The sequence below is a fragment of the Paroedura picta genome, chromosome 9 (assembly GCF_049243985.1).
Source record: "Paroedura picta isolate Pp20150507F chromosome 9, Ppicta_v3.0, whole genome shotgun sequence".
NCBI lineage: Eukaryota > Metazoa > Chordata > Lepidosauria > Squamata > Gekkonidae > Paroedura > Paroedura picta.
The window spans coordinates 47,343,559-47,368,153 of record NC_135377.1 but is presented as its reverse complement, the minus strand read 5'-3'; the positions used below and the strand labels follow the sequence as shown (position 1 = coordinate 47,368,153).

The following is a 24,595-nucleotide window of genomic DNA, read 5'->3' as shown; positions in this document are numbered from 1 at the left end:
AAGAAAAAGAGAAACGTTAAAAATATCTTCATTGCAATACACTTACGTTTTCTTCTCAAACTGCTGAAGGCCTCAAAAGGTCACAGCCTTCCTCAAGGGAGCCCTAAAGCCTCTGTAGTCCTGCTAGCCTCATCCTCTCAGGTGACAAATTCAGTTTCTAAAACTTACCTTTTAGAACTAATCACAAGACACCACAGAAATATGGCTGCTCATTGGCTTTCAGCGTTAGTTATTCGGCTGCTTTGCCAAGGTGTGCCATGGTAGATTCTGTAGTTGAGGAGCTTTGCATGCTTGCAACTCAGAGGTTTATGCCTCAGATTACCAACTAGTTAAAAAAAAAAAAAACCCTGCAGAGACTGATGTTTCCTCTGCGCTCCAGCAGCTGAGAGTGCGGTTTCTCCCCCATTTTTTGGAGTAATATGATACAAACTATTTTCAGACAATGCCTTCTTGTATAGAACAGCTGTCTGGAAGAGATGGCTCAGGGCTGCTTGACAGGCTTGTATGTTACATAGACACATTCAGTCTAATCTATCTGAGAATGAAACTGCCAGATGGAGTGGAATGTTTCTAGTTAGGAATGTTGTTTGCTCCAGCACAGAACAACCAGCTAGAGCAGGGATACTCACTCAGTGGCTCAGAAGGCACATGTGGTGCTTTGACATGCTGCTGTGGTTCTTCTATGCACTTTTCCTCAATGTGTCACCTGCCACATGTTGCAGAAAGGTGAGCAAGGCCATTGCCTGTTGTGTCTAGGCAAATAGATCCTACCTTAGAATAGACAGATACCCCTGGAGCGAACGGAGGATGTGTAAACTGTGAGCCTCCCTGAGCAATGAGCCTTGGGCCTGGGGTGGGAATAAAGGGCCTGTCCTCTAATAAAGGGCCTGTCCTCTAAATAATCCCCAACCCAGCCTTTTCTGTAGCCTCTGCCCTTTCAGTCCAACACATTGGCAGCTTTTGTCATTTTCAAAATTCAGCCTAATAAAGAGTTCTATAGAACCTGAAAGACTGTGCCTTAAGCTCTTCCCCTCACTCCATGCACAAAAGTGCTGGTTAAGGTTAAGGCGAGATAGCCCTGTGTGCTCAGAGGTACTCTAGTCCAGGGGTAGTCAAACTGCGGCCCTCCAGATGTCCACGGACTACAATTCCCATGAGCAGCTCAAGGGGAATTGTAGTCCATGGACATCGGGAGGGCCGCAGTTTGACTACCCCTGCTGTAGTCATTTAAAAGGTTATAACAATGTTTTTATTATTATATAGGGAGCCTGGGAGGTTTGGGGAGAGGAGGGACCTCAGTGGACCATAATGCTGTAGTCCACTTCCAAAGGAGCTATTTCTCCAGGGGAACTGGTCTCTATTGTCTGGATATCAGTTTTAATTCTAGAAGATCTCCAGATCCCACCTGGAGAATGTCAAAAGTAGTTCTCCACAAGCCACAATATGAGTACCACTGAGTTGGAGTATTGATGAATTCAGGCTTCATTGGGTGATATTTCTTTAGCTAATTAAGCTCAAATTTTAGTATATGAACATTTTTGGTTTTCATCTGAATTCTCTATAATAGCGGGTGGTTGCCGCGGCCCGCTGCTGCCGAGTAAAGGGAGAGGGCGGCCCGGGGCCCTGCTCACGCGCGGCAGCCCCAGCACAAATGCGCATGCGTGGACTGGCCGCGTGGGCACTTTTGCGTCTGGCGGGGGCGCAAACGCGCATGCCCAGCAGCACTGCACACGCACAGAACTGCTGTGCGTGCGTGTTTGTGCTTCCGCCGGACGCAAATGCGCATGTGCAGTAGTCCGCGCATGCGTATTTGCGCTGCTGGCATGCCGGCGGCCGCAGCTCTCTCTCCCCGCCCCTCCAGGCCACCAGCAAATCGGCCGCTGAAGCGGCCGATTAGCTTATGGCCCGGCAAGCTTCTCTTCCCTCCCCCCGCTTCGGCGGCTGATTTGCTCGCAGCCTGGCGAGCTTCTCGCTGCTAGGGGGGCGGGAAGAGGGAGCCGCAGACCGGCACTGAGGCCTTCGCGGCCCGGCACTGGGCCACAGCCCGCGGGTTGAGGACCACTGCTCTATAAGAAGAGAAATAAGAAAATTAAGGCCAAGACTCTGTACCAGCAGTTGAGCACAGGTCAGAGCTGATTCCAGAGCACAATTGCTGCATCAAGCTTATAACTCATGCTCCCCGCTGAGATTGTTGCACATCTGACAGTGTGAAGTTTAACAAATTATCCAATTTTGAAATGGGCTCTGATCCAGGAGTGTGTGCCCGGGACAGTTGGATCTGTGGGTTCTTAACATTTTTAACAGTTGAACCAGCTTCTAACACCATCTTTGGTGAAAATGGGAAAGCAGGTGGGGTGAGCATTCTGGACAGCTGATCAGTTTAGCTTTGTTTAAAGGGGGCAGGCCAGCTGTTGATGGTGAAAGAAAATTATGCATAGAGCACCTGTTTACTCACATTGGTCCCCACCCAGCTAGAGGTACATGCACAGATGCTTACTTGTTTCCATGAAGCAATCAGATGGGCTGTCTTAATGCTTTATAACTATACCTCCTCCAATTTCCAACCTTATTTATTTGTCCCATGGCTAGAAAGGTTCCAGAGTTCCCCTAACCACTACACCAACCATGTAGGCAGTAGGTTTTCTGAAAGACCTCTTCCTGAGACCTTACGGAGCTGAGTAGTGCACACTGACTTTGACCAATTGTCTGGATCTGTATAAGGTAGCTTTATTTGCTTAGTGTCAGTGTGCATTGCAACAAATTTGTATTTTTAATAATGCTCTGTATCGTTGTGGGATGTCAATTGGTTTAAAACCGATTTATTTATTTATTTATTTATTCATTCATTCATTCATTCATTTATTCATTTATTCATTTATTTGTTTGTTCCTTTTCCAGAGACCCGCTTGAGACAGTTCACATAGTACAACCAAATACAGTATAATCAGAAGAACAACAACCATGAGGTTATCAATATCAAAACAAGCTATAAAAAAGCATTAAAAACACTATTTTTGAGAAATTAAAACAAGTATTTTGCATCAGATTCTCTTTCAGCATTTGCAGAAGTCTTTGCATCATTTTTTGCAGGCTAGATCAAGTATAGAGATCATTTATAATTTGGGTGGGGGGGTTGTCCAGGCCCCACCTGGGGATTGACAGCTCTATCTCCCTCAGCAAGGCTGGAAGTTTGCTGCAATTCAACACTTTGCTATTGTGGCAAACAAGCTGGTTATATAATTAAGATTCCTGAAGCAGAACAAAACCAAAACGTGTAGCTCTTTTAGTAGTGGAGAGGTTTAGATAATGACAGTTGTCTTTTGCACTTGTTGCAGGAATAGTTTATAACAGAATAACTGCATCATGACTCATAGCAAGGAATCTCGTCTCAGGATATCACTTCTGAGAAACTGATTCCCTTACCCAGCCAGCCAATCACCTTTATTAGTAATGGGTAAATGTATGAGTCTTGCGTAGACAGATGAGGTTGTATTGGATAATGCCAGTAATATAGCAGAGGACATGTTGTTTGGGAAACTTTTTTTGAAGTCTTATTACTAGAATAAATTGCCTGTCATAATTACAGTGATGGGAGCACAACAATTGCCCTTGCTGCGACCCAAGGTGGTTTACAAAAGTCAATATTGCAGCAAGAACAGAATAATATATATAAAGTATTGTAATAAGATTGAATCGCAAGTTAGAAAACAGTGCAATAAAACAGTATAAGAATTGACATACAAAATACAAGAACTGAATTGCAGAATTTAGAAAAGAATTAGAAGGCTGGGGGGGGGGGCATGGCTCAGTGGTAGTGCATCTGTTTGGCCTGCCGAAGGTCCCAAGAACTTGATGGAACAAGGGTCTGATTCAACAGAAGGCAGCTTCATGTGTTCAGTGCAGGAAAAAATGCATATAACAAACCTTGGGGCTTTCCGCACCGGGATCTTTGTAGCAAATTGGTTGCTGAATGAAAAATCGCCATTTAAAATAGTGGAATTCGTCGTTGTGCATACCTGCCTTTGTAGTGGAATCCAGTTGCATTTTGTAGCGTTTCCCACAGGCTTCCGGTCTCGGCAAAAATCGCTAGAAAGGAAGCGCTATTGCCAAGCTCGTCCCGCCCCTGGCCATCAAGCAGCCAATGGGCAGCCGTTAGCATGCTCCCAAACAGCCCCTTTCCCTTTAAGAAAGTTTAAAAAAAAAACCAGACCCATTGCAACGAATCTGTGTTGATTCGTTGCAACAGAGAGACCCATCCAGCTGCCTGGTGTGTTTGAGCTGTCATTTCATCGTTGCCACGCTCCCTCCGAGTGAAAAAAAAAAATCCCCCCCCCCTCTCACGGGCCCGATTTTCGGCTGAATGAATGTGTAAAAAATAAAGGGAAAATACATCAGCAAACGGGCTTTTCTGTTCTTTGTGCTTAGTGACTGAAGGGGAGGGACTGAAGCCGGGGAAGCCTCTAAACAGAAAGAGGCTCGCTGGTGCGTTTATCCCCGCTCGCTCAGAGAAAAAAAAAATGGCGATCGCTTCGCCGGAAGATCAGAGGAGAGAGCCAGGGGGAGGGACTTTGTAGAAACCGCAACAATGTTAACGCACAGGTCTTTTTCGCTAGTGTTGCAGATTGGTTGCAGGAGTGTATCGCTTTCCGGAGGGTGAATCCACTTTGGGGGATTTCCCTGAAAGCGCTACAAGGAAGCGCTTTTTGCAGATCGGTTTCAGGTGTGTGGCAGATTGTCAACGACGTTGTGCATAACGGCAAATCAGTAGCGTTTTCAATTGGCAACCATTGTGCGATTTTGAAGGCGTGCAAAAAGCCCCCTTGTCATAAAATTACAGCCCTTATCCCTTTGTTAAACCATTCTCCCAAACAATTCCAATGTTACCGTAGCCCTACTGTCTTGATAAAAATGTCTTCCTAAACACATCCTTCATACATGCCTTACAGGGGCATCTGGAGGCCTTACTGACAAAGTTCATATAGATAGCTTTTACTCCCACTGGGGTGGAGTCCCCAGATCGCCAGGAATTTCTGAGATCAGTTTTTGCAGTCCCAATCAGTACTAAGACAGTTTCCACACGGAAGGGTAAAACAAGTGTGGCCTCCTGCTTGCAAACACAGGATGGTAAACCTTATGTTTGCATCCCTCCCGCATTTTCCCACTGCCCTGTCGTGGCTTTTTGTCTCCAGATGAGGCTGCAAGGGGAAGGAAGCTGAATTTCTCCCCCCACTCCTTGGCTTGTCAATCACAGTAAATCACCAATCATAGCACAGCAGTTTTCTTGGGAGTGAAACTTTCTTCCCCCCTGAGCCCCTATTCGCTTTAAAAGGCACTTCCATGTTGCTATGTAGTAATGCCAGAACACAGAAGCATTTTTAATAAAAATCAACATTGCCACGTTGCTATGGAGAAACACCAGAACTATACAGCATCCCCCTCCCTTTTTTGTGTTCTTTTGGATTTTATGTCAGGTGGATTTCTGAGATGCTGAACATGGTAACTGGAGCCCAAAAAGTAATTTTTTGTAAAAGGTTGGCTTAAAAACAAAGTACTCAGACCTCTGTATGATCGGGAGAAGGTTGCTTGATCACACACACCCTCTTTCCCAGCTCATTTCCCATCTCCAGAAAGCACACTGTTTTTGCCTGCCTGATCCCAAGAAGACCATGGACATTTTGCAAATGTAGCTTTGCAGTCATGCTGCAATATGTCATGCAGTCATGCTGCAATATTAATAAAAATTAATCAGAGCAGGAAATGGAGAGGGGAGGGTGGAACAACGCTACAGAGACTATCATGCCTTTCACCTTCCATACAGGGTTGCCTCTGGTTGCTCACTGGTTGCTCCCTGATGGGATGTGAGATAAAAAATGGCAAATCCACTTTTTGTGATTTCCCTCATCCCAAGGTAAATCTGGGCAAAACGTGAGCCAGCCCCTGGACAGCCATGGGATGCAGGCAACGTCGTGTGGAGGGGGCTCTAAAACCCAGAGGCTGTACAGGAGCAGATTCCTCTTGTGGAAACGGTTTAACATCTTTACTTTTTTCTTGACAGACTTGTCAGAGTTTCCACATTTTTTGCTTTTTGCTGTCCCTGCTGCAGCATCCTCCACTCCCACCCTCAATTCTGTTATGTTGTAGTGGTATTTTCTGATAGCATAACCACAAACTGCCAGTTTTCATGACATATCAAATCACAAGCCCTTGGTTATAGTGGCTACTGCAGCACAGATAGCATCAACATTCATCTCACATACAGCAGGGAAGTTGGTTTTCAACAGTCCCCAGTCACTAAACTGGCTGGGATCAAAGAATTCTTTCAGTTTCCCCATCCAGTGCTTTTGGAATATAATTGTTTCTCAAGCGCCACACCACCAAGAAGCTTTGTTTTCCAATAACACATTTTACTAGTGCAAGCACCCAAGTGATTTTTATTTTACACACAAACTTCTCTTGTGGCAAAGTTGAAGGTCTGCCTCTGTTCTATTCCCCCATCCTGCTTTTCGGCTTCTCAGATGTCTTGTGAAGTGTCAGATGGCCCAGCTCCAGCTGAGGCAGCTGTTCTGAAGTAGATGCAGTGGGAAGAGTTTTCATAACAATGAGAACCACATGAAAGCTCTCAGAGTAACTCCACCCCACTATTGAGGGCTCCTTTCAGTTGAGTGGTTTGCACATTGGGCTGAATAAAGGACTAGACACACCAAGGGGTACATTTTCAGCACAGTGCGCGAGGAATTAGACACGCAACTCTTACGAACAATAATGGCAGTTGTGTATAGAATTCCCTGCACGGGGCAGTGGGTGTATTCCCTTTAAATCTCCCAGCCCACAGTTATTTCCTCTTAGTGACGATGCCTGGAGCCTGGAAGCAAACTGAAAAGGTTGGTCTGAACTTGAATATGCTTGGGTTTTTTTTTTACCTTCTTGTTCACCAAAGCTGAAATTGGCCACCTCAAGTTATTTATGGTTCACAGATTTGTTGTTTTGATGTTTAGTCAGATTGCCTTCCTGCAGGTTTGTTTTTTTTTAAAACTGAGCTAAAAATTAGCTCTAAGTTCTGGCATTATACAGTCTCACTGTAAAGCTTGCTTAGGTTATGCTGTGTGTACTGTATTCTTTACTGTTCAATTTAAAGCACCTTTTTCCATACTTCCATAATTTTCATCCATCTTTCAGCTCACAAAGTCTTGGGGTCTGGAAATCTAGTCTTCTTAGGGCAGTGGGTTCTTTGAGATAATAAGCAGTAATATCAGCCCAACTGAGTAGCAGAAAAAAAGATTGCATGTTCCATCTTCCAACATTCCTGGAGGTTATGAGGTTGTATGTGTAGAGGGTATAGTTTGGGAATGGAGTGCAGCAGGCCTGCAAGATCACATCCTGTGATGTTACTAGTTATAATGCTGTGGCCAGGTGTGGCCCCATTAAGGGCCAGCTGGACAGCATAAGTAGCCATTTTCAAACTGCCTTTTTAGTTTTCAAACTCCGTTTTAGTAACTGGTTGCTAATGGATTTTTTCTGTCATCTCAGACAAACCTATTTTAGTAACTAGTTGCTAGCAGGATTTATTTACCTGTTCATACAAGGCTGCTAGTGTCAGGTTAGCAAAGAGGAAGAGTTGATTCTTATATGCCTCTTCTCTCTTCCCGAAGGAGTCTCAAAGCGGTTTACATTTGCCTTCCCTTTCCTCTCCCCACAACAGACACCCGGTGAGGTGGGTGAGGCTGAGAGAGCCCTGATATTGACTAGCAGGGGGCGAGTGGTTCAAATGAAGACGCAACTCCTTTTGGCATTAAAGTTGGCTGCAGCCTTTTTATTGCCACCCTTAACAGAGGGTTGGCCCAACAAAAAAAAACCTGGTAAGGAAGCCTGACCCGCCCAGCCATCCAGCTGCTTATATTAACAGGCCGTGATGCTCGGGGTCCCTGTATTACTTCCAGCCAGGAGGACAGGTCACACCACATCACGGCCTAGATCACCTGGGAGGTGACTTGGTGGGGACCAATGGGCATCCACCTCCATTGGGAGCTCCAGCCACCTAGCCATTAGGCCCGGCCTCCCAGCCAGATAGGCCGCACCCTTTTTGTGGCTGGTCTCTTTAGGGAGACCCCCTCCCTTAGGGCAGTGGTCCCCAACCTTTCTGAAGTTGGGGACCGGCAGGGCATCGGGGCGTGGCCCGCGGCCCGCACGGGCCACGCCCACGCATCGGCCATGCCCGCGGGCCATGCCCACGCGACGGGCCGCGCCCACGCATCGGGCTGCAAGCTTGCAGCCTGGGAAGTTTTTTACTGTGGGGGGGCGGGGAAAGGGAGCCGCGGCCCGGCACCGGGCCGCGGCCCGCAGGTTGGGGACCACTGCCTTAGGGGGTCCCGTACGCAGGCAGAACTCCCTGCCAACACGCTCCGTATCTGCGACAAATCATAACAAACGGACTCAAAATATAATCAACAAGGATACGTGGGCGGGTTGCTGTTTGGACTGCACTTCGCGGAGAGGTGGAGCGGCCGCGTGCGCAGCCTTAAATAGCCGCGCTCCACCCCCTCCGTGTGATCCAGGCTGCGGCCAGGCAGCTTCGCGAGCCGGCGTCGCTCCTTCCTTTGACGCCGCTGCGGCATCAATTGCGGCCGTGTCAAACTGCGGCCGCTGATTACTGCTCAATCAGAACAGCTTTATCAGTGCTGTGGCTTGCCCAAGGTCATCCGGCTGGCTGCATGTGGGGGAGCATGGAATAAAACCCAGCTCGCCAGTTAAAAGTCCACATGCTTTCTTCCATTTTCCACCCTGTTGTGCTTCTGAATCACTGTGGTGCGCTGTTTAAAATGTCCATTGCACTTCCTATAATGCCACCTTTTCTGCACCCTTTTTTGCTGCACGATCTTCTGTGGACTTCTTTGTTAACATTCTAAGTTGAGTGTTATAGCACTAAATAAATATAGCACTAATTCTGCCATAAAACCACATGGGGGTTCCATAAAACCACAGTTTCCACCAGTTCCTGCGACTACCTTTGTCACTTCCTATCTCAGCTTCCTATGAGTATATGAGACTGCTTTAAAAAAAAACTCCTCTGATGCTCTGACGCCTTCCCCACCACCACCTTCTGCTGGTTGCAGGCCTGCTGGTTGCTTGGCAACCCTACCAGAAAGCCCCTTGCTGCCAGCTCCACCTCCAGCCCCTGCCACTCTGCTCAGCAACTGGTTTACAAGGGGCAGGAGGCTCACTCCTGCTCAAGCTACTACTGGCACCCTGAGTGCCCCCCCCAACACACACACCCCTGATCTAAGAGCAGCTACTGCCTTCAGCCCAGTAGCTCAAGCATACTCTGGCCTCTTCTGCTGCCTTCTTCTCACATGAGATCAAACTTGTTAGCTGTCCAACTCTCCCGTTCCTGAGAAGTCTAAAATTCAAAATTTAATTTTTTTTAACCTCATATCGTTTCTATCTGTTTTCCCCACTTTACAGCACTAGGTTTGTAGTCTTCTGATGGGCGTGAGTCCTATATGTCAGGAGTTTTGATCCTAAATATTTGTGCTGATGTAACCAGCTGTGTGCTATTCACCTTAAAACTGAACTTTTAAAAAAACCCTACAATTCCTCTTCAAATTCTGCTCAGTGAAAGGGCGAAATCCACTCTGAAAACCTGCAGAAAGACATTAGCCCACAGCAGTCTTCTCCCTCCCTCAATTCCCCACTTGCTTCTGCCCCCCTCAGTGTTTTGTACAAGTGACAATCTTTTTTAAAAATCCTAGGAAGTCCTAGAATATCCACCCACTGTAACCAGTCTATGACTTTTATTTCTCTTTCACATTTCCTGAAACAAGCAGGGAACTGATCTTTGTCATATAGAGATCAATTGTAATACTAGGGAAATTCCGGGGCCTGCCTTGAGGCTGATAGCCTTAATCCCAGCATCTGCAGCATTTTGTAAGGAATCTGAAAACACCACTCTCTCTTTGCATGCTCCATGCACTTTCGTCAGTGACTTCTTACAAAGGCAGACTAATGCTCCTAAAATATAGTGACTCAAGTGTCCATTTGCTATGACTGTATGTAAGTGACCAAGCTCTGAACTTTCATACCTTTGTGAGCATCCTCATAAATCTGATTTCCTACCATTCTTTTTTAGAACTGTTGGAGGGTTGGAACACAAGACACACTGTCTAGCCAGGGACACCACTTTAATGCTCTGAGGAGGTTTCTGGAGTCAGTAAAGCACATTACTTGCATTACATGTTGATTATTTATGGTTTTACAGATTTCAAAGAGGCTGATATGTTTGTACAAATCCAAGCCAAAAAAAGATCAATGGAGTTCCAATCAGTATTTAAAAAATTACAATCTGTATTAGTGGACATCAAAATAAAGAAGGGATTCACAATAGAAAAATAGCCCTAGGTCTAGTTTTTCAAATAATTCTATCACATATTTGATGTGGGACATGTGAACAACTGGGAAACTGTGTATGGTGTGTGGTTGCTCTTTATAACCCATTTTAAGAGAGATAATAATGGGATAGAATTTGATTGTAACAACCAGAATAACCACCTGAAGCAGAAGTTCATAATTTTGGCACTTTTTTGTTTGTTTGTTTTGTTTTGGGTGTTTTGTTTTTGTTTTGTTTTTGCATTCTCACACTGGTAAATTAAGTTGAGAGGGGGACATAGGTTCATGAGAATGTATATATATATTTTTTTTAAAATGGCTACTGAAGGTTTCATGGCAGTGTCAGTGAAGGAATCTGATCTTGTGGTTCAGATGGAAAAGGTCTCTAATGGAGGATGGTAAGCCTGTCTCCAAGTGATTTTGTAATGGAGGATTGAATCATGTGGGAAAGATCTGCAATCTTGTGGGGTTAATTTTGGCTGATTTCCCTCCCCACCCCCATCCATTGGCAGCCTTCCAGCTCCCATCAAAGTGAAATTGTGGGATAAACAGGAGGAAGTTAAAATTCCATGATCAGAATTTAAATGGGATCTGAGCTAGGGTTGCCAGCCTCCAGGTGAAGCTCGAGTTCTTCGGAAATTATATCTGACTAGGGGCCAATCCCATTGCTTTCAGGAATACAACGGATGCTAGATTGGGGGGGGGGGTGGAAGAACTCTGTGGATGGTCTCTCCCTCCCCGCAGGACCTGGAAAGGCTGCTGGCTGGAGGCCCCCCGGGAAGGGAACTCACCAGCAGGGGCAGCTCTCATGCAGCAGGGATCGGTAGCCTCTGAGCCTGAGGGAAGTAGAAGGAGGAGAGGGTGGTCAGCGGTGGGGGACGAAAGGCAAGTGGCTTGCTGCTGGACAGACAGGCAAGCCGGTTGGAGGAGGAAGCAATCAGGGGCGGGACAGCCGTCCTGAGTGGGTGTTAAGCGCTGAATGGCACTTAAGCCATGAGAGATGCTCCTCCTCCAAGCCCTTCCCAGAAATATATTATGTGGAACAGATTTCCGGACTACAGAGGTGAATTCCCCTGGAGAAAAGAGCCCTGTTGAAGGGTGGATTGCTTGGTATCACAAACTTTCTGATCTCCCTCTTACCCCCAAACTCTGTCCTCCTTAGGAGCCACCCCCAAAGTTCCAGGAACTTCCCATCTTGTAGTTGGCAACCTTAGATCCATCTCACTGAGATTTCCAACATAAATTTGCATGTTTGCATCCCGGCACTGTCTAACAGTTTTTTCCTGTTATTTTTCTTTCCAGTTCTAGGTAAAATCCGTAGTGCTGTTGGCAGCGCTCAGCTTCTCATGGCTCAGAAATTTTACCAATTCAGAGAACTGTGTGAAGAAAATCTGGTATGTAATATGCGTTATGACCACAATTTTATATATGTAACTGAGGAAAGGTAATTAATTCAGAAGGTAACTGTAAGCCAGATCTCAGAAGCTAAGCAAGGCTGACCCTGGCTAGTATTTGGATGGGAGACCTCCAATGAATACTAAGTTCATGATGCAGAGGAAAGCAATGTCAAATCACCTTTGAACCTCTCTTGTCTGGCTCCCAGAAAATCTTAGGGTCTCCTGACTATGCTACACACATGTCATATGATAAATGACATGTGTGTCATTTAGCTCAAGCTTTCTCAACCTTTCTCAGATTTTTTTTACCACTGAGAACCCCCTGAAACATTATTCAGGCTTCGAAAAAACTCCAGAAGTGGAGTGATCATGCAGAATATGGTTAAGACCAAAAGAATTCTCAGAGATGTGTGATTGGCCCAAGGTCAGCTCAGCTGGCTGCATGTGGAGAGTGGTGACTCAAACTTAGTTCTCCAGATTATAGGCCTCTTAACCAATACCCCAGGAGCCTCTTGTGGCGCAGAGTGGTAAGGCAGCCGTCTGAAAGCTTTGCCCATGAGGCTGGGAGTTCGATCCCAGCAGCCGGCTCAAGGTTGACTCAGCCTTCCATCCTTCCGAGGTCGGTAAAATGAGTACCCAGCTTGCTGGGGGGTAAACGGTCATGACTGGGGAAGGCACTGGCAAACCACCCTGTATTGAGTCTGCCAAGAAAACGCTGGAGGGTGTCACCCCAAGGGTCAGACATGACTCGGTGCTTGCACAGGGGGATACCTTTACCTTTTAACCAATACCCAATGCCGGAGAAGGAGAGAATGTTATAAGCCACTTTGGGTCCCTATTGGGAGAAAAGTGGGGTATAAATGAAATGAACACATATAACTAAATAATATTATATTAATAAATAAGTAAAAATAAGTAAATAAATATTATCTTGATATGACACTGATTTTTCCAAAATAAAAAAGCTTCCCAGTAGCAGAGAAGGTTGTTTACTGCTAGAGACTGGGACATAGAAAACGGTACCAATACAGGTCTGTGGAAATCTAGGGGCCATTCTGCACCCGATTTAAAAAGTGAGAGGCTTACCATTTGCAAATACCATATTTTTGGTGTTTTGCATGATGTTGTAAACATCCAGCGTTACATCTGCAAACCGACAGCTACATCCTCCGTTTTAAAGTGCTTGCACGGAAATCCACAAAATTGGATTACCCCTGTGATGTAGCGCTAGCATGATGAGAGCAGCCAGCAAGACACCCACACAAGACACGTGCATTACCAAAGTGGCTGAAGTAGTGAGATTTCCAGCTCCAGAGTCCGCCCTCGAGCCCGCCTCTTTCTCTTTTAACCTGGAATGTGGCATTCCTTTTTTAAAAAAACTGCATGGAACAACAAATAGACACACAATTGCCCAGGCAGAGCACAAAATAAACTTTTCCTCACTGGTTTGCCCACAAAGCATGCCTCTTCCCCACCAAAAAAGAAATCATCCCCTCAAAAAATTATTTTTGGAAGCTTCAGTGTTCTGGATTGCAAGAGGAATTGCAGTATGCATTTAAACAAATAAGTCATTTAAAAAAATTAGCTTGCAGTCCCTTTAAAGGAGGGAGAAGGGTGATTGGCTGCCTGTCTTGATTGACGTGGGGAAGAGAGGAGAGTGTATAGCAGGTTCCCCTCTTCCGCTATTTCAAGCAGGTATGCGAAATGGCAGGAAACTCTAGATGGCAGCAGAGGAGCCACAGGTGAGGAACTCTGGGAGGTGTGAGGATTTTTTAGCATTAAGCCATTACACTGGCCTAATGTTTCTGTGAGGAATGGCTCCAGACCTTCCTACCCAAATGACAGTTCCCCTGGCTTTGCTGCAGTCTTTGCTGGCTCTTCCTCAACATGGCACTTACTCACTTTTATGGAACACTAGCAGAAAAGCCCATTGTATTGCTGAATGCAATGGGCACTAGGCCACACATCCCCAAACAGGCCAGCCTAGGCCTGGAGAGGCCTCAATGGGCCTTTTCAGAGTGGGGGGAGGTGCTGGGGGGCAGTCTGGTCCCCCCTGCCACCCCAAAAGGCTGACGGAGGCCTTGGTGGCCCTTTTTAGGGTGGGGGGAAGTGCTGGCGGGCAGTTCGGTCCCCCCCTTGCTGCTCCCCAAAACACAGGTACTTGAGTGCAGGGCACATCATTTCAACTGGGGAAGACGGCAAAGGGGAAGTTAATTTGCCTGTGCCAGTTCTGTGGCTATGGTCCACCTTGGGTATCCTCAGCATTGTTTTTGAAGCTGAATTAAATGTTGAGGATCAGTTCAAATATTTGCCATATCATATGTTTGGTCTAATATGGGTGGCCCCAGCCTTTGTGAGCCACTGAGCACCTTTGGAATAATAGGATGGTATGATGTGATATGCACCACCCTAAAATGACTGCCATAGAATGTGGAGCCAAAGCTAATCCTTCCTCCTTGCTTTGTGAAATAATCCAGCTACCCATAGTGTATGCATTCAAGCACACATGTTAACCATAGTTTCTCCCTCCTTGTGAACACAGATTCTCAACGTAGTTTAAACTCTAGTTTAGAACCCAGGTTAGTGAGACGCTAACTTCAGTTAAGCCATGGACTTGTACTCACAGGTTTTATAAACAGGATACTTTTATTGCATTTCATGTAAAAAGGAAGGTGGAAGGGACATATGTTTACAAGCTTGGTAACAGGGGATTTTTGTGGACATTGTAATGGTCAAATCTGAATGTGGGTCAAGAGTTTGACATAAAGCACACCTGCATAAGACTGGCTCCAATCTATGTTTGCACTGACCCTATATGCTTGTGCCTCATTTAATTCTTCTTGGTGTCATTTTTACAGTGGTAATTGAGGTTATGCCAACCGGGATCTACTCTGGGTCTACATTACAAAATCCTTTTTTACCTATTGGCAGAGATTCCTGTCAATCTGCTCATAAGCAGTGTTTTGCACATTTTATTTAATTTAGAGGACTTTCTAAGCTAGCATACCATTGGAGTAAATCATTTCCATGTCCCATTCATTTCCATCAGGAATTAACATGTGCTTAATTCACTGGCTGAAATCATTTCAACTTTACTGGAATATACCCAATAATGCTAGGTCTCAGATATATTTATCAGATCAACTATAATTCATATATTTGGGCAACACTTTATGCGTAACGAAAGTACAAGCACCATAAACATGGCCAATGAAGATTTATCCCAGAGCACAGCATTTGAGGCACATCATCAAAAGAAGCATAAAATAGTATTGTAAATAAAACTTTGATCTAGCATCATACTTAATGAATATATAGGTTATATATAGATTTAAAAAATCAACAATATTTCTTATAGACATAAGTTGACAGTATTGATCACAGTGAGAGAAAACATATCTAACTCTGAATCGGACAATTGTCTCTCTTTATCAGAATCCACTTTAAAGATGGGGTTTACTCCTGTGGTAAACTCTGTTGAGATTAATCTGAAATCCTAATGATACTAAACACCAAATCTGTTTAAGTGAAGACAGCATAATTAACCTGTGTCTCAAATCCAGGTGAGTCTAATACAGTTCATTTGTTCAACGGTATCATTAGGCTGAGGCAAAAAGTAATAAGGTTTTTGCAATTATTTCCAAAACCATTTCTGAGCAAAATATTTTCTTTCATGGCTTCCCCTCCCCTCTTTTTCCCCCTGTTGTACAGAACCCTACTGCACATCCGAGACCAGCCTCCCAGGATTTAGCAGGGTTTTGGGATATGTTGCAGTTGTCCATAGAAAATATTAGTATGAAATTTGATGAACTTCATCAGTTAAAGGCCAATAATTGGAAACAGATGGATGCGCATGACAAGAAGGTAGAACATTGTCGATTTTGTATGCTTCATTTAAAACCCTGCACAAATACTGGACAAATTAAATAGGCCTCTGAATACAGCACTGACGTTTAAAAAAAACGTGAAATGGAGCTCATATCAGATTAACTTCATTGTAAAAAATTGTTTACATATTAATTACCTGGGATATTATCTGTAATATGTTTCGGGCATATTTTTAAGCCAAACTTGTTTCTGTGACTTGAATAATGGGAATGTGCTCATTTGTTTTATTATACGTAACGTATAATCAGATAATGAACTGTTGGAAGGAACTGCCTCATATATTGGTTCTTAAATTTAAATAAATAATATGGACAGTCCATAGTACTGCCTAGCGTAAGAGTTCTGTTTACTACTAATGCACTCTGAAATGTGTAAGCAAGAACTTTAGGGAAGCACTGATTTGGTAACCAACTCCCATTCCCATTGATAACTGTGGGTATTTTCCAACCACACCATCATAGAAGTTATGTGGTAAACCTCTCATGCCATTGCTTTTGGTTTGGTTTCTTAGAAGGCGATCTCGTAACTGGGTTCACCTCACTAATTTTATTTAATATAACTTAGCTGTGAAACATTAAATAGATTTGCAAATAACATTCTTTTGCATTTCTAAGGGTAAAGTGGATTTTACTTTTTATTGTGCTTTGACACAGCTTTGTTTGTTTGTTTGTTTGTTTTCAGCCTTTGTGTTAGGAACAGATATTGGGGAAAATGTAGCCATCTTACATTATCATGCAACATTAATAGGCACATTAAAAAATGGGGCCCAGCCCAGAAGAATATAATTGAATGTTTGGGGCTTGTCCCCATGGCATCAATAGGAGCAGCAGTAAGTTTTAAGTGTTTAATTTGAAATAGAAGTGTGCAGCTGATGTAAGAGATCTATGGATACATCAGTTGCCAGGGGGAAGAGGAACAGGGAATTTGAGAACTTTCTTATACAAACTTTTCTTCCTCTTCGTTTCCCAAGCTCAGAACTTTCTTACAGATCTTTTCCCAAGCCCAGGGGAAGGGTGGACATTTTGAAAAAACTGAAATTCCTGAAATTCTCCCATAAAAATGTAGGAAATAATGTAATGTTTCTAATTCTAAAATAGTTCATATATTATTCCCCTTCTGTCCTATCACGTTAACTATCTAAAATTCAGAGCAAGGTGGACACAATAAGATGATTTAAATTTGTGTAAAATTTCCGTTTGCAGAGGTAGAGGAAGAACAAAGTAAATATTCAGAATTGGAAGCTGCATATCTTTTACTACTGAAAAATCCAAATGAGGTTTTAAATAATTGTTGCCTTTCCTAAGAAAATGCACTGATTCAGTTTCATACTGCGAATAAGCTCAGGGAGACTTTGTTCTCTCCTTGCCTAGCAAGCTGGTTTAGACAATCTGAAGCTGCCCTTGTTTATTTTAGGTATAGCTAGTTATATATACAATACCTGCATTAATGACTGTTTAAAGAAATGACGCTGGTGCACAGTATTTTGAAAAATCATTTGGATCCATCAGTTTATAACTAAGGGAGGGTTGTATATAGTCATGTTTTGTTTTTGAGTCAAAAAGCAATACTCAAGTGGAGTAGTTATCCAATAAAGGTACAAATATTTCAGTTTTTCATAAAATGTCAAGTTTGTTCTGAAGAATTGGAATTTCCTCTTATATGTTCAGTATTTCCATTAATTTGTTTGCTTCATGAGATACGAAGGAGAGGAAATAGGGGATAAGGAAGGATGTTGGACTAAGTTTAACCAGATATTAGCATGTCAGATAATCTCTTACTGGCTACATCCCACACAGTAGCCATGGTCTTTTCTGTTGCTGACAAGTAGCATTCTGCATTCTTTCTGACAAATAATAAAATGGATCCTATTAAAATGTTTAGAAGAGAGAGGTGCACAAAAATGTAATCTGCCTAACTTTCTATCCATAATGCCCATATTTAAATGATTTAAATAATTTGGGAGAGCCCTGCAAAATTCCTGAAGTCAAAGTATTTTTATTAAAACACATAATTAATACAACATTACATTTTATTACAACATAGTCTTTGCAAGTAGCCCATCATTTTCCTTTCCTTTTTTCTGGACCAAACTAAATTTCTACTGCAAGGCCCTCAGCATACTAAACACTCTGTTACAGGTACAACACCAACATTTTCCATTAGGTGTCGAGAGACCTTGTTGTATGACATACTTTATTACCAGAATTAAAAATATATTAAAAGGCCCCATACAACAACAAAAAAGAAAACGGTATATTTCTACCACATGTCCATAGAGACTTCATAGTACACAACTACCATAGCATTCAGAGTTGATGGGTGTTTTTAGTATCTTCAACTTGAGGTTCATTTTCCATGCTTAAAGATAGTGTTTGTGGATTTATGTTTTGATTTGTTCATCTGCTTTTCAGTCTTGAGTAAATAGAATAGATCAACCTTTACATGATGAAGAAACATTTGAACAAATTTTGTCCAGTTTAAATGCTCTTGCAGATTGAGCAATAATGCTGTTGTCATCAACACTGAGAAAATTAGAGCCTAAATGAAATGTATGTAGTGTAATGTAATGGACAATCCCTGCTCTAAGAAAGGATGGTCGTAATGGAAGACCATATATGATTAGGGACTGCAGATGTGCACTTTGTATGGAAGCATCCTGCCAGGCCAAATGTAGCGTGCATTTTTCTCTAAAGTTTCCCTCTTCTGAATTTATATATATATATGTGTGTGTATATATATATGTATGTATGTATATACAGCATGTATATATGAGATTTCCTTTGTTAACCATGTTATCTTTGGATGCCAAAGTGATGACTAATATATGTTCTCACAATAATTTTTGAGTCCCTACCACTAGTTTTTTTGAGTTTGTAATTAAAATGTAAACTTCTGGTGCTGATTGAGCATGATGCTGCTAAGCTTTAAGAAGCAGTTTTATGGTAATGGCCAAAGAACAGATTATATGAGCTGTTACCTAAATCAGCCACTCAATTCTAAACACATGTTGTTTCAAAAATATATACATATATATATTGCTGTGATAGATTACATCAGCCTGCTAGCTTATATGGTTGTGAAATATATCCGTAAATCCTCAGTGTTGTAAGCCCATTTAGTGTTGTTGTGTATATTGTACATAAGAGGGGGACGACGACTTCATTGTGTGTGTGTGTGTTTTGTATCTTTTACACACAATTCTAGCTCAATAATTTGCTAAAGAAATCCCAAAAGCTTTATTAACTGTGGGTTGGTGGGTTGCCTTTGTTAAATAGCTGCCTTTTGATAGCTTCGATTTATGACTCCATCTTAGTTTAAGCAGTGATAGTGCATAAGACACTTTCCTTTCTAATCCCTCGTATTAGGAAGCGGAGTTCCTCAGAAGGAACTGTATATCATGTTTAGCTGTGGGAGCTTCAGCCCTTTCAGCACCAGACATGTAGCTGAAACACCATTTCCTGGAGAACTAGCACTGCTATCGATGCCACCCTTTTCTCCCCTAAGAGAACCTTATTTTATGAGTCTAGGAATGCAAAAACCAGTTCAAGGAAGAACAAAATTCAAATAGGAACTAACGACCTTTAGGTAAAATATGTATTCTAACTACTGACCTCTTCTAGTATTTTTCCCCATCCGATTTTTTTGTTTTTGTTTTCCCCTAAGAAGCTGTATAATGTCATTAACCTTCTGCTTTGATCAGGAGAGAAGGGCTCCTCCTCCAGTGCCAAAGAAGCCATCGAAAGGTCAGGTGCCACTCATACGGGAACGCTCTCTGGAGAGCTCACAGCGTCAGGAGGCCCGGAAACGGCTGATGGCTGCCAAACGAGCCGCATCTGTCCGTCAGAACTCAGCCACTGAAAGCGCCGAAAGCATTGAGATTTACATCCCCGAAGCCCAGACCAGGCTATGAAGGGATCCAAGCAAGAGGACTCTTGATGGCAAGAAATATCTCTTGTATAACCTGCCCTTCTAGGTCCATGCTCACAGACACCAATAAGTATTTGTATGTCCCCTCCTTCTATCTCTCTCCTCTCTCCCAATAAAGTAACATTTCTGTGGCGTAGTTGTCAGTCCTCCAAGAGATTTTGCTAATAATCCTTGCTTTCTAAAGGTTTGCCCATGTCATCCTAATGCTTTGTCACATGTACTGATGCTACCACTTTGCCTCGTGTAAAGACTCCCACCAAACATACAAATGCACTCTCACACTCACTCTCTCTCTCACTCTCACTCACACACACAAGCACCTGTACAGCAGACACACCAATTAACTCATCCTTGGTCCTTTAAACTAGTTTGTTATCTAATGTACAGCAATATTCAATTATATGGTATTTTGGAGATCCAGTATTGCAGGGTAAACTAAGATTCTGTTGTCTTCCTCATTAAGAATGAAAGGAGCTCCAGCTCAGAATCCCTTCTTCTTATGACTATTATTTTTTTAGAAAGAAAGATGGCACTCCTTATTCTGATCCTCAGAATCATAGCTTCTCACCTGGCAAACTGTAAGGTGATGGGGACCTGTGGCTTGAGTGAAAGATTAAGTGAATCTTGCAGCTGAGTTGTACTTGTTTTCACAGAGAGGGTCCTGCAGCTGCCTAAACTGCCTCATTTTTATTTCCTCAGCCTCACTTTAAAACAAAAATCTGCAGATTAGAAAATCAATCTTCCAAGGAATAATGTATTTTGGAAAAGGCAACAAAAGGATAATGAAGTGATAAGATGCCAAAATGGCTGAAGGAATATTTTTGTCCAAACTAAGTAGTGAGAATTTTTAAGATTGTATTAAGTTAACAATTAATATTGTAACGTATGGATTACATCATGTTTTTTTTTTTGGGGGGGGGTGGTCTTCAAAGTACAAAAAGTAGCCTTGGTTACATTGATGTCTTAACTTTGTTGAGACTTAGATACCACACACACATTCACCATCATTTGTTGCTGAACTGCTGTAAATGAAATACATGCTTGCACACTACAGATCCAGCTGCTTACATCAGATGCTTCACACCTGAGTGCAAGTTTCTCCTTTGGTCTATTTTTTAAATGAAGAAGAGACTTAATTTAACAAAATCAAGGAATTCTCACAGGTGATCAGCAGGTGAGAAGAGTTTCTTCACAGAATGGTCTGTGAAAGGCTGTACTCTGTAAGGAGCTATAGGTTCTTTTGAATCAAGAGCAGTAAGCAATCCCCTGGTACAAGACTGGCGGGAAAGGTCATGCCATCTTTATACCAGCTGTCATGGCAGAGAGGACAACATGCTCCACAGAGTTCAAGCATGGCATCCAGTGGCATCCCACAGTATGCATGATAGGAAGCAGATTGTATATGAGCCCTGACCACAGATCACTCTAGGACTAGCAGATTGTGCCTTTGTGGAGCAGTAGGTTCACTCACAAAGCCTGGTCCACATCCTACTGACAACTCCACTACGAGGTTTTCAATTGACCGGAATGAATATATTTAGGTTCTGAGCCATCTGTAGACCTTTCTCATTAGTATTCTCTCAGATGCCATCTTAAGAATCCAAGTCCGTTTGTTCTTTGAAGCATCCTTTTTATTACCCGGGCACCCATGTTGAACATGGCAGGTTGTGGCCCTTACTTGTCACAAGACTAAGGGAGATCTTTCTGTGAACAAGAGCTGCTTCATAACAAAGTATGGATAATGTATCCTTTGCATCTCCCCAGAGGTGGCATGCAGTGCCCTCACTCCTGAAACATTCAAAACATTCCAACTGTGGAAACCTTAATAGCATGGTTGGCATAATTGTATAGTGTACATCATCAGTTACATTCAACAAACTGACCTTTTTTGGAAATGCACATTAACAGGCCATGCCAGGGCACTTCACATAACACAGCATCGTAGGCAGGTGCTAACTTCGGTTTTATTCAAAAATTTAGGAGAGGTAATGGGTTCAGGCAAGGAAAACTTTCATAAAACATTTGTAAAACCACTAGAGAATTTGCTACCTCTCAAAGCCATTGATCTATCCTAGCTGTGTGTTTATAAACAGGGCACAAGATATCACTGCTGTGTTTTACAAGTTAAGGGCTAATAATTTAATATTTTAAAGACTTTTAAAACTGAAGGATGAAAAATCCAGTATAACTTGTCACATGCATCACATTAAGTGAGCTTGGCAAAAGTCTGATTTGCAAGGATTCAGCTGCATTGTATTTGCTAGGGTTGTTTTTTAATTTTATTTTAAGAATATGTTTCACTAACCTTGTAGTAGCAATGAAGACTCATACACTGTTTGCCGTCTACATAGTGCCAATTACCACCTTTAATCATACATAATCATGTTATGTATTAAAGAGATTTGGGAACTCATTTGTATGCAGAAGTATGGACCAGCAGCCAAAAAAAATGCTTTTTCAGCTAAATTGCTTTCTATTTGAACTTTTGGTTCGCAGATTGGTTCGCAGGCTATTGGAGAACAATTACGTCAGGATTATGCAATAAATCTGATAGCTTCATATATTGAGTGCATATATACATGTACTTGTTAGCAAGATCCAGTGGTTTTCTTTGCACCTAAATGAATGCAGTGAGGATCTGGGGCCCAAAATTTGGAACATGAGGATAGCTGCATTTATATGTCATAAATATTTTCGGTATGAATTGTAAAAGGACCTATTACTAGAATGAGAGCTCGTAATTCATACAGGCTCCATGTTTGAACAGAACTATTGGCTGGTTTTCCAGAAAACCCAGTTGACAAACAGATTCCAACCCTTACAAACAACACAAGCATGAGGGCATGGTTTGTGAGATTGCGCCTGCACACTGGACCCATCCTGACAATTTCTTTGAGGCAGAGCACACAAAGAGGCAGCCTTACAAGTGAATGTTTATTTCCAGATTTGCCATGCATTGGCCACTTGGCATTCCTGGCCACCATGCAAATATACGGAGATATATTTAGAGCATAATCCAGGCAAAGTTAAGTACTTTGTGTCCCATTAATTTCAATGGGAGAATTAAACAAGTGCTGAGAACAAATGGTACTAAGAACTGCTTGGCTTTGGCTGGATTGTGCTCTTTACTATTTTAATCAATTTGCTCATTTTTGACAAGCAAACGAGCCCTAATCCATTTAAGTAAGACAATTGTTGTTATCAGTTTTTGAGGGCCGATCTGTTGGCATTTTCTGGGTGGTGGGATATTTTTTAAATATGTTTGGTTTTGGCCTCCTACATTGAAAGTTTAAAAGTATTTATTATATTTTTGCAGACCTTTCCATAAAATACTCCTTAATCTTTTTGTAATGACAGATAAAGTAACAGATTAAACATTTTAATATTGAACAGGTACATAGGAATACGTTATTTGTAATATATTCAAATTTATTTATTGGGTGTTCCCTTAAGGTTCTGGTGTGCACTATCACTTTAATTTAAAAATTTATGTTTGTGAATTTACTGCTTGGTTTTTCTAAGTTATAATGCATATTTTAACTAGAATGTAAATCATTGGCATACTCACGAATCTACCTGCATTCCCAGTCATGATAACAAGTATGTTTTTGATTTGCAAAACTGGTATACAACTTGCTAAGCCTGTCCATGGAGGTATAGAGAGATGGAGAGCAATGTATGGCGTTATGAATGGGGTTTTCATAGGATTATCTACCAACTTGGTGTGTGGACAAAAAATGTAAATAGATTAATGTTTCCCATAATGTAAAAAGAGCAAATTAATAAAACAATAATGCACTGCTTGTAAGAGCTGTGACTTTTCAATACAAATTCACATTCCCTCTGCAAGAAGTAGCCCTGTTGGCTGGATTGAATGCAAAAGTAAAAGCAGAAGACTTACTTTTGAGAAACTATAGCATTTCAAACTAAAGTCTTCCAAGACTTATACAGGCAGCATCACTCACATGATCCATCCTAGTGAGTTCACTTTATGTGAACACTTACTTGTATAGTGACTCAGGTGTGCAGTGTTTACAAGATAGATGCCCTGATCCCGAGAAATATCTCTGCATATGATGGCCCTGTTAATGGCTAATGGGGAGTAATTTTCACCAATTAATTCCTCCTTCCTTGACCCAAATTTCCCTTTAAAACGCTGTTCGGATGGGATAGAGGCCCTTCAGGAATAGCTTAAGCGAGAAGTGGAGATCTATGGGGGAGGGGGACCAGTTAATATTATTCCTCCCTTCTTGAAACTTTGGAGCTCTAGGCAGGATCCAAGCCACTACTACTACTACTATCTCTGTTCTTTGCTAAACTATTTGGGGCAAGCTGTCCAGGCAACTGGAATGTCATAGGCAGTGTTGTCGGTGCCGTTGTCTTTACCGAAATGACCTGCACAATATTTACATGTATTCTGAGCATAAACTAGAGTGCACCTAGCAGACACATATAACATTCTGCCAATGGATCTTTTAAATTTTAAAATCAGCCAAGGGAGGCTCTTCATATAAATGAATGGATAGCGGGAGGACAGCTATTTGACCCATTCCCCTCTTGGCATGTGGGTGTGTAATCAGCCAGGCTGTCTGATTTTTATGCCCATGGGAGAAGAAGAGATGGGCAAACAAATAATTTGCTCTACTGGTAGAAAAACATTCTGAGAAGCAAGGCTTTTGTATGAAAAAATCACAGAGGGAATGCTTAGAGCCATTTCTCTGCTCAAACTGGTAAATACAAGCCACAGTTTTTCTTTTTAAAAAGAGAGAGAAAGAACCAACTATGTGTAATGTCTGGTTTGGCTTTTAAAGGGCTAAAATATAGATTAGTATTACTAATATCCTGATCATAGTTACTATTTTAATCAATTCCCCCCCCCCCTCCCAAGGATGAGAATGTATATGTCATCCTTGGCCTACAAAGAGCTTTATATTGTTTATCTCTCTGAATAAGGACAACCCTACCCTATGATGATTTTTAAAGACTGGGAAATTGAAGATATG

The 24,595-nt window shown here is 42.4% G+C and overlaps 1 protein-coding gene across 11 annotated transcripts in view; it reads left to right on the top strand.

Moving 5' to 3' along the window:
• The window catches only part of DLGAP1 (DLG associated protein 1), a 338,129-nt gene extending 314,736 nt beyond the window's left edge, over positions 1–23,393 (top strand). For 10 of the 11 annotated variants that reach the window (XM_077352684.1, XM_077352681.1, XM_077352677.1 and 7 more), the window contains 3 exons: positions 11,683–11,774; positions 15,489–15,641; positions 19,366–23,393. In XM_077352684.1, the coding sequence (XP_077208799.1) occupies positions 11,683–11,774; positions 15,489–15,641; positions 19,366–19,575 (455 nt within the window). In that variant the 3' untranslated portion in view covers positions 19,576–23,393. The remainder of the gene's footprint in view (positions 1–11,682; positions 11,775–15,488; positions 15,642–19,365) is intronic. The other variant, XM_077352686.1, reaches the window with a different exon arrangement.
• The last annotated feature ends 1,202 nt before the right edge of the window (positions 23,394–24,595 follow it).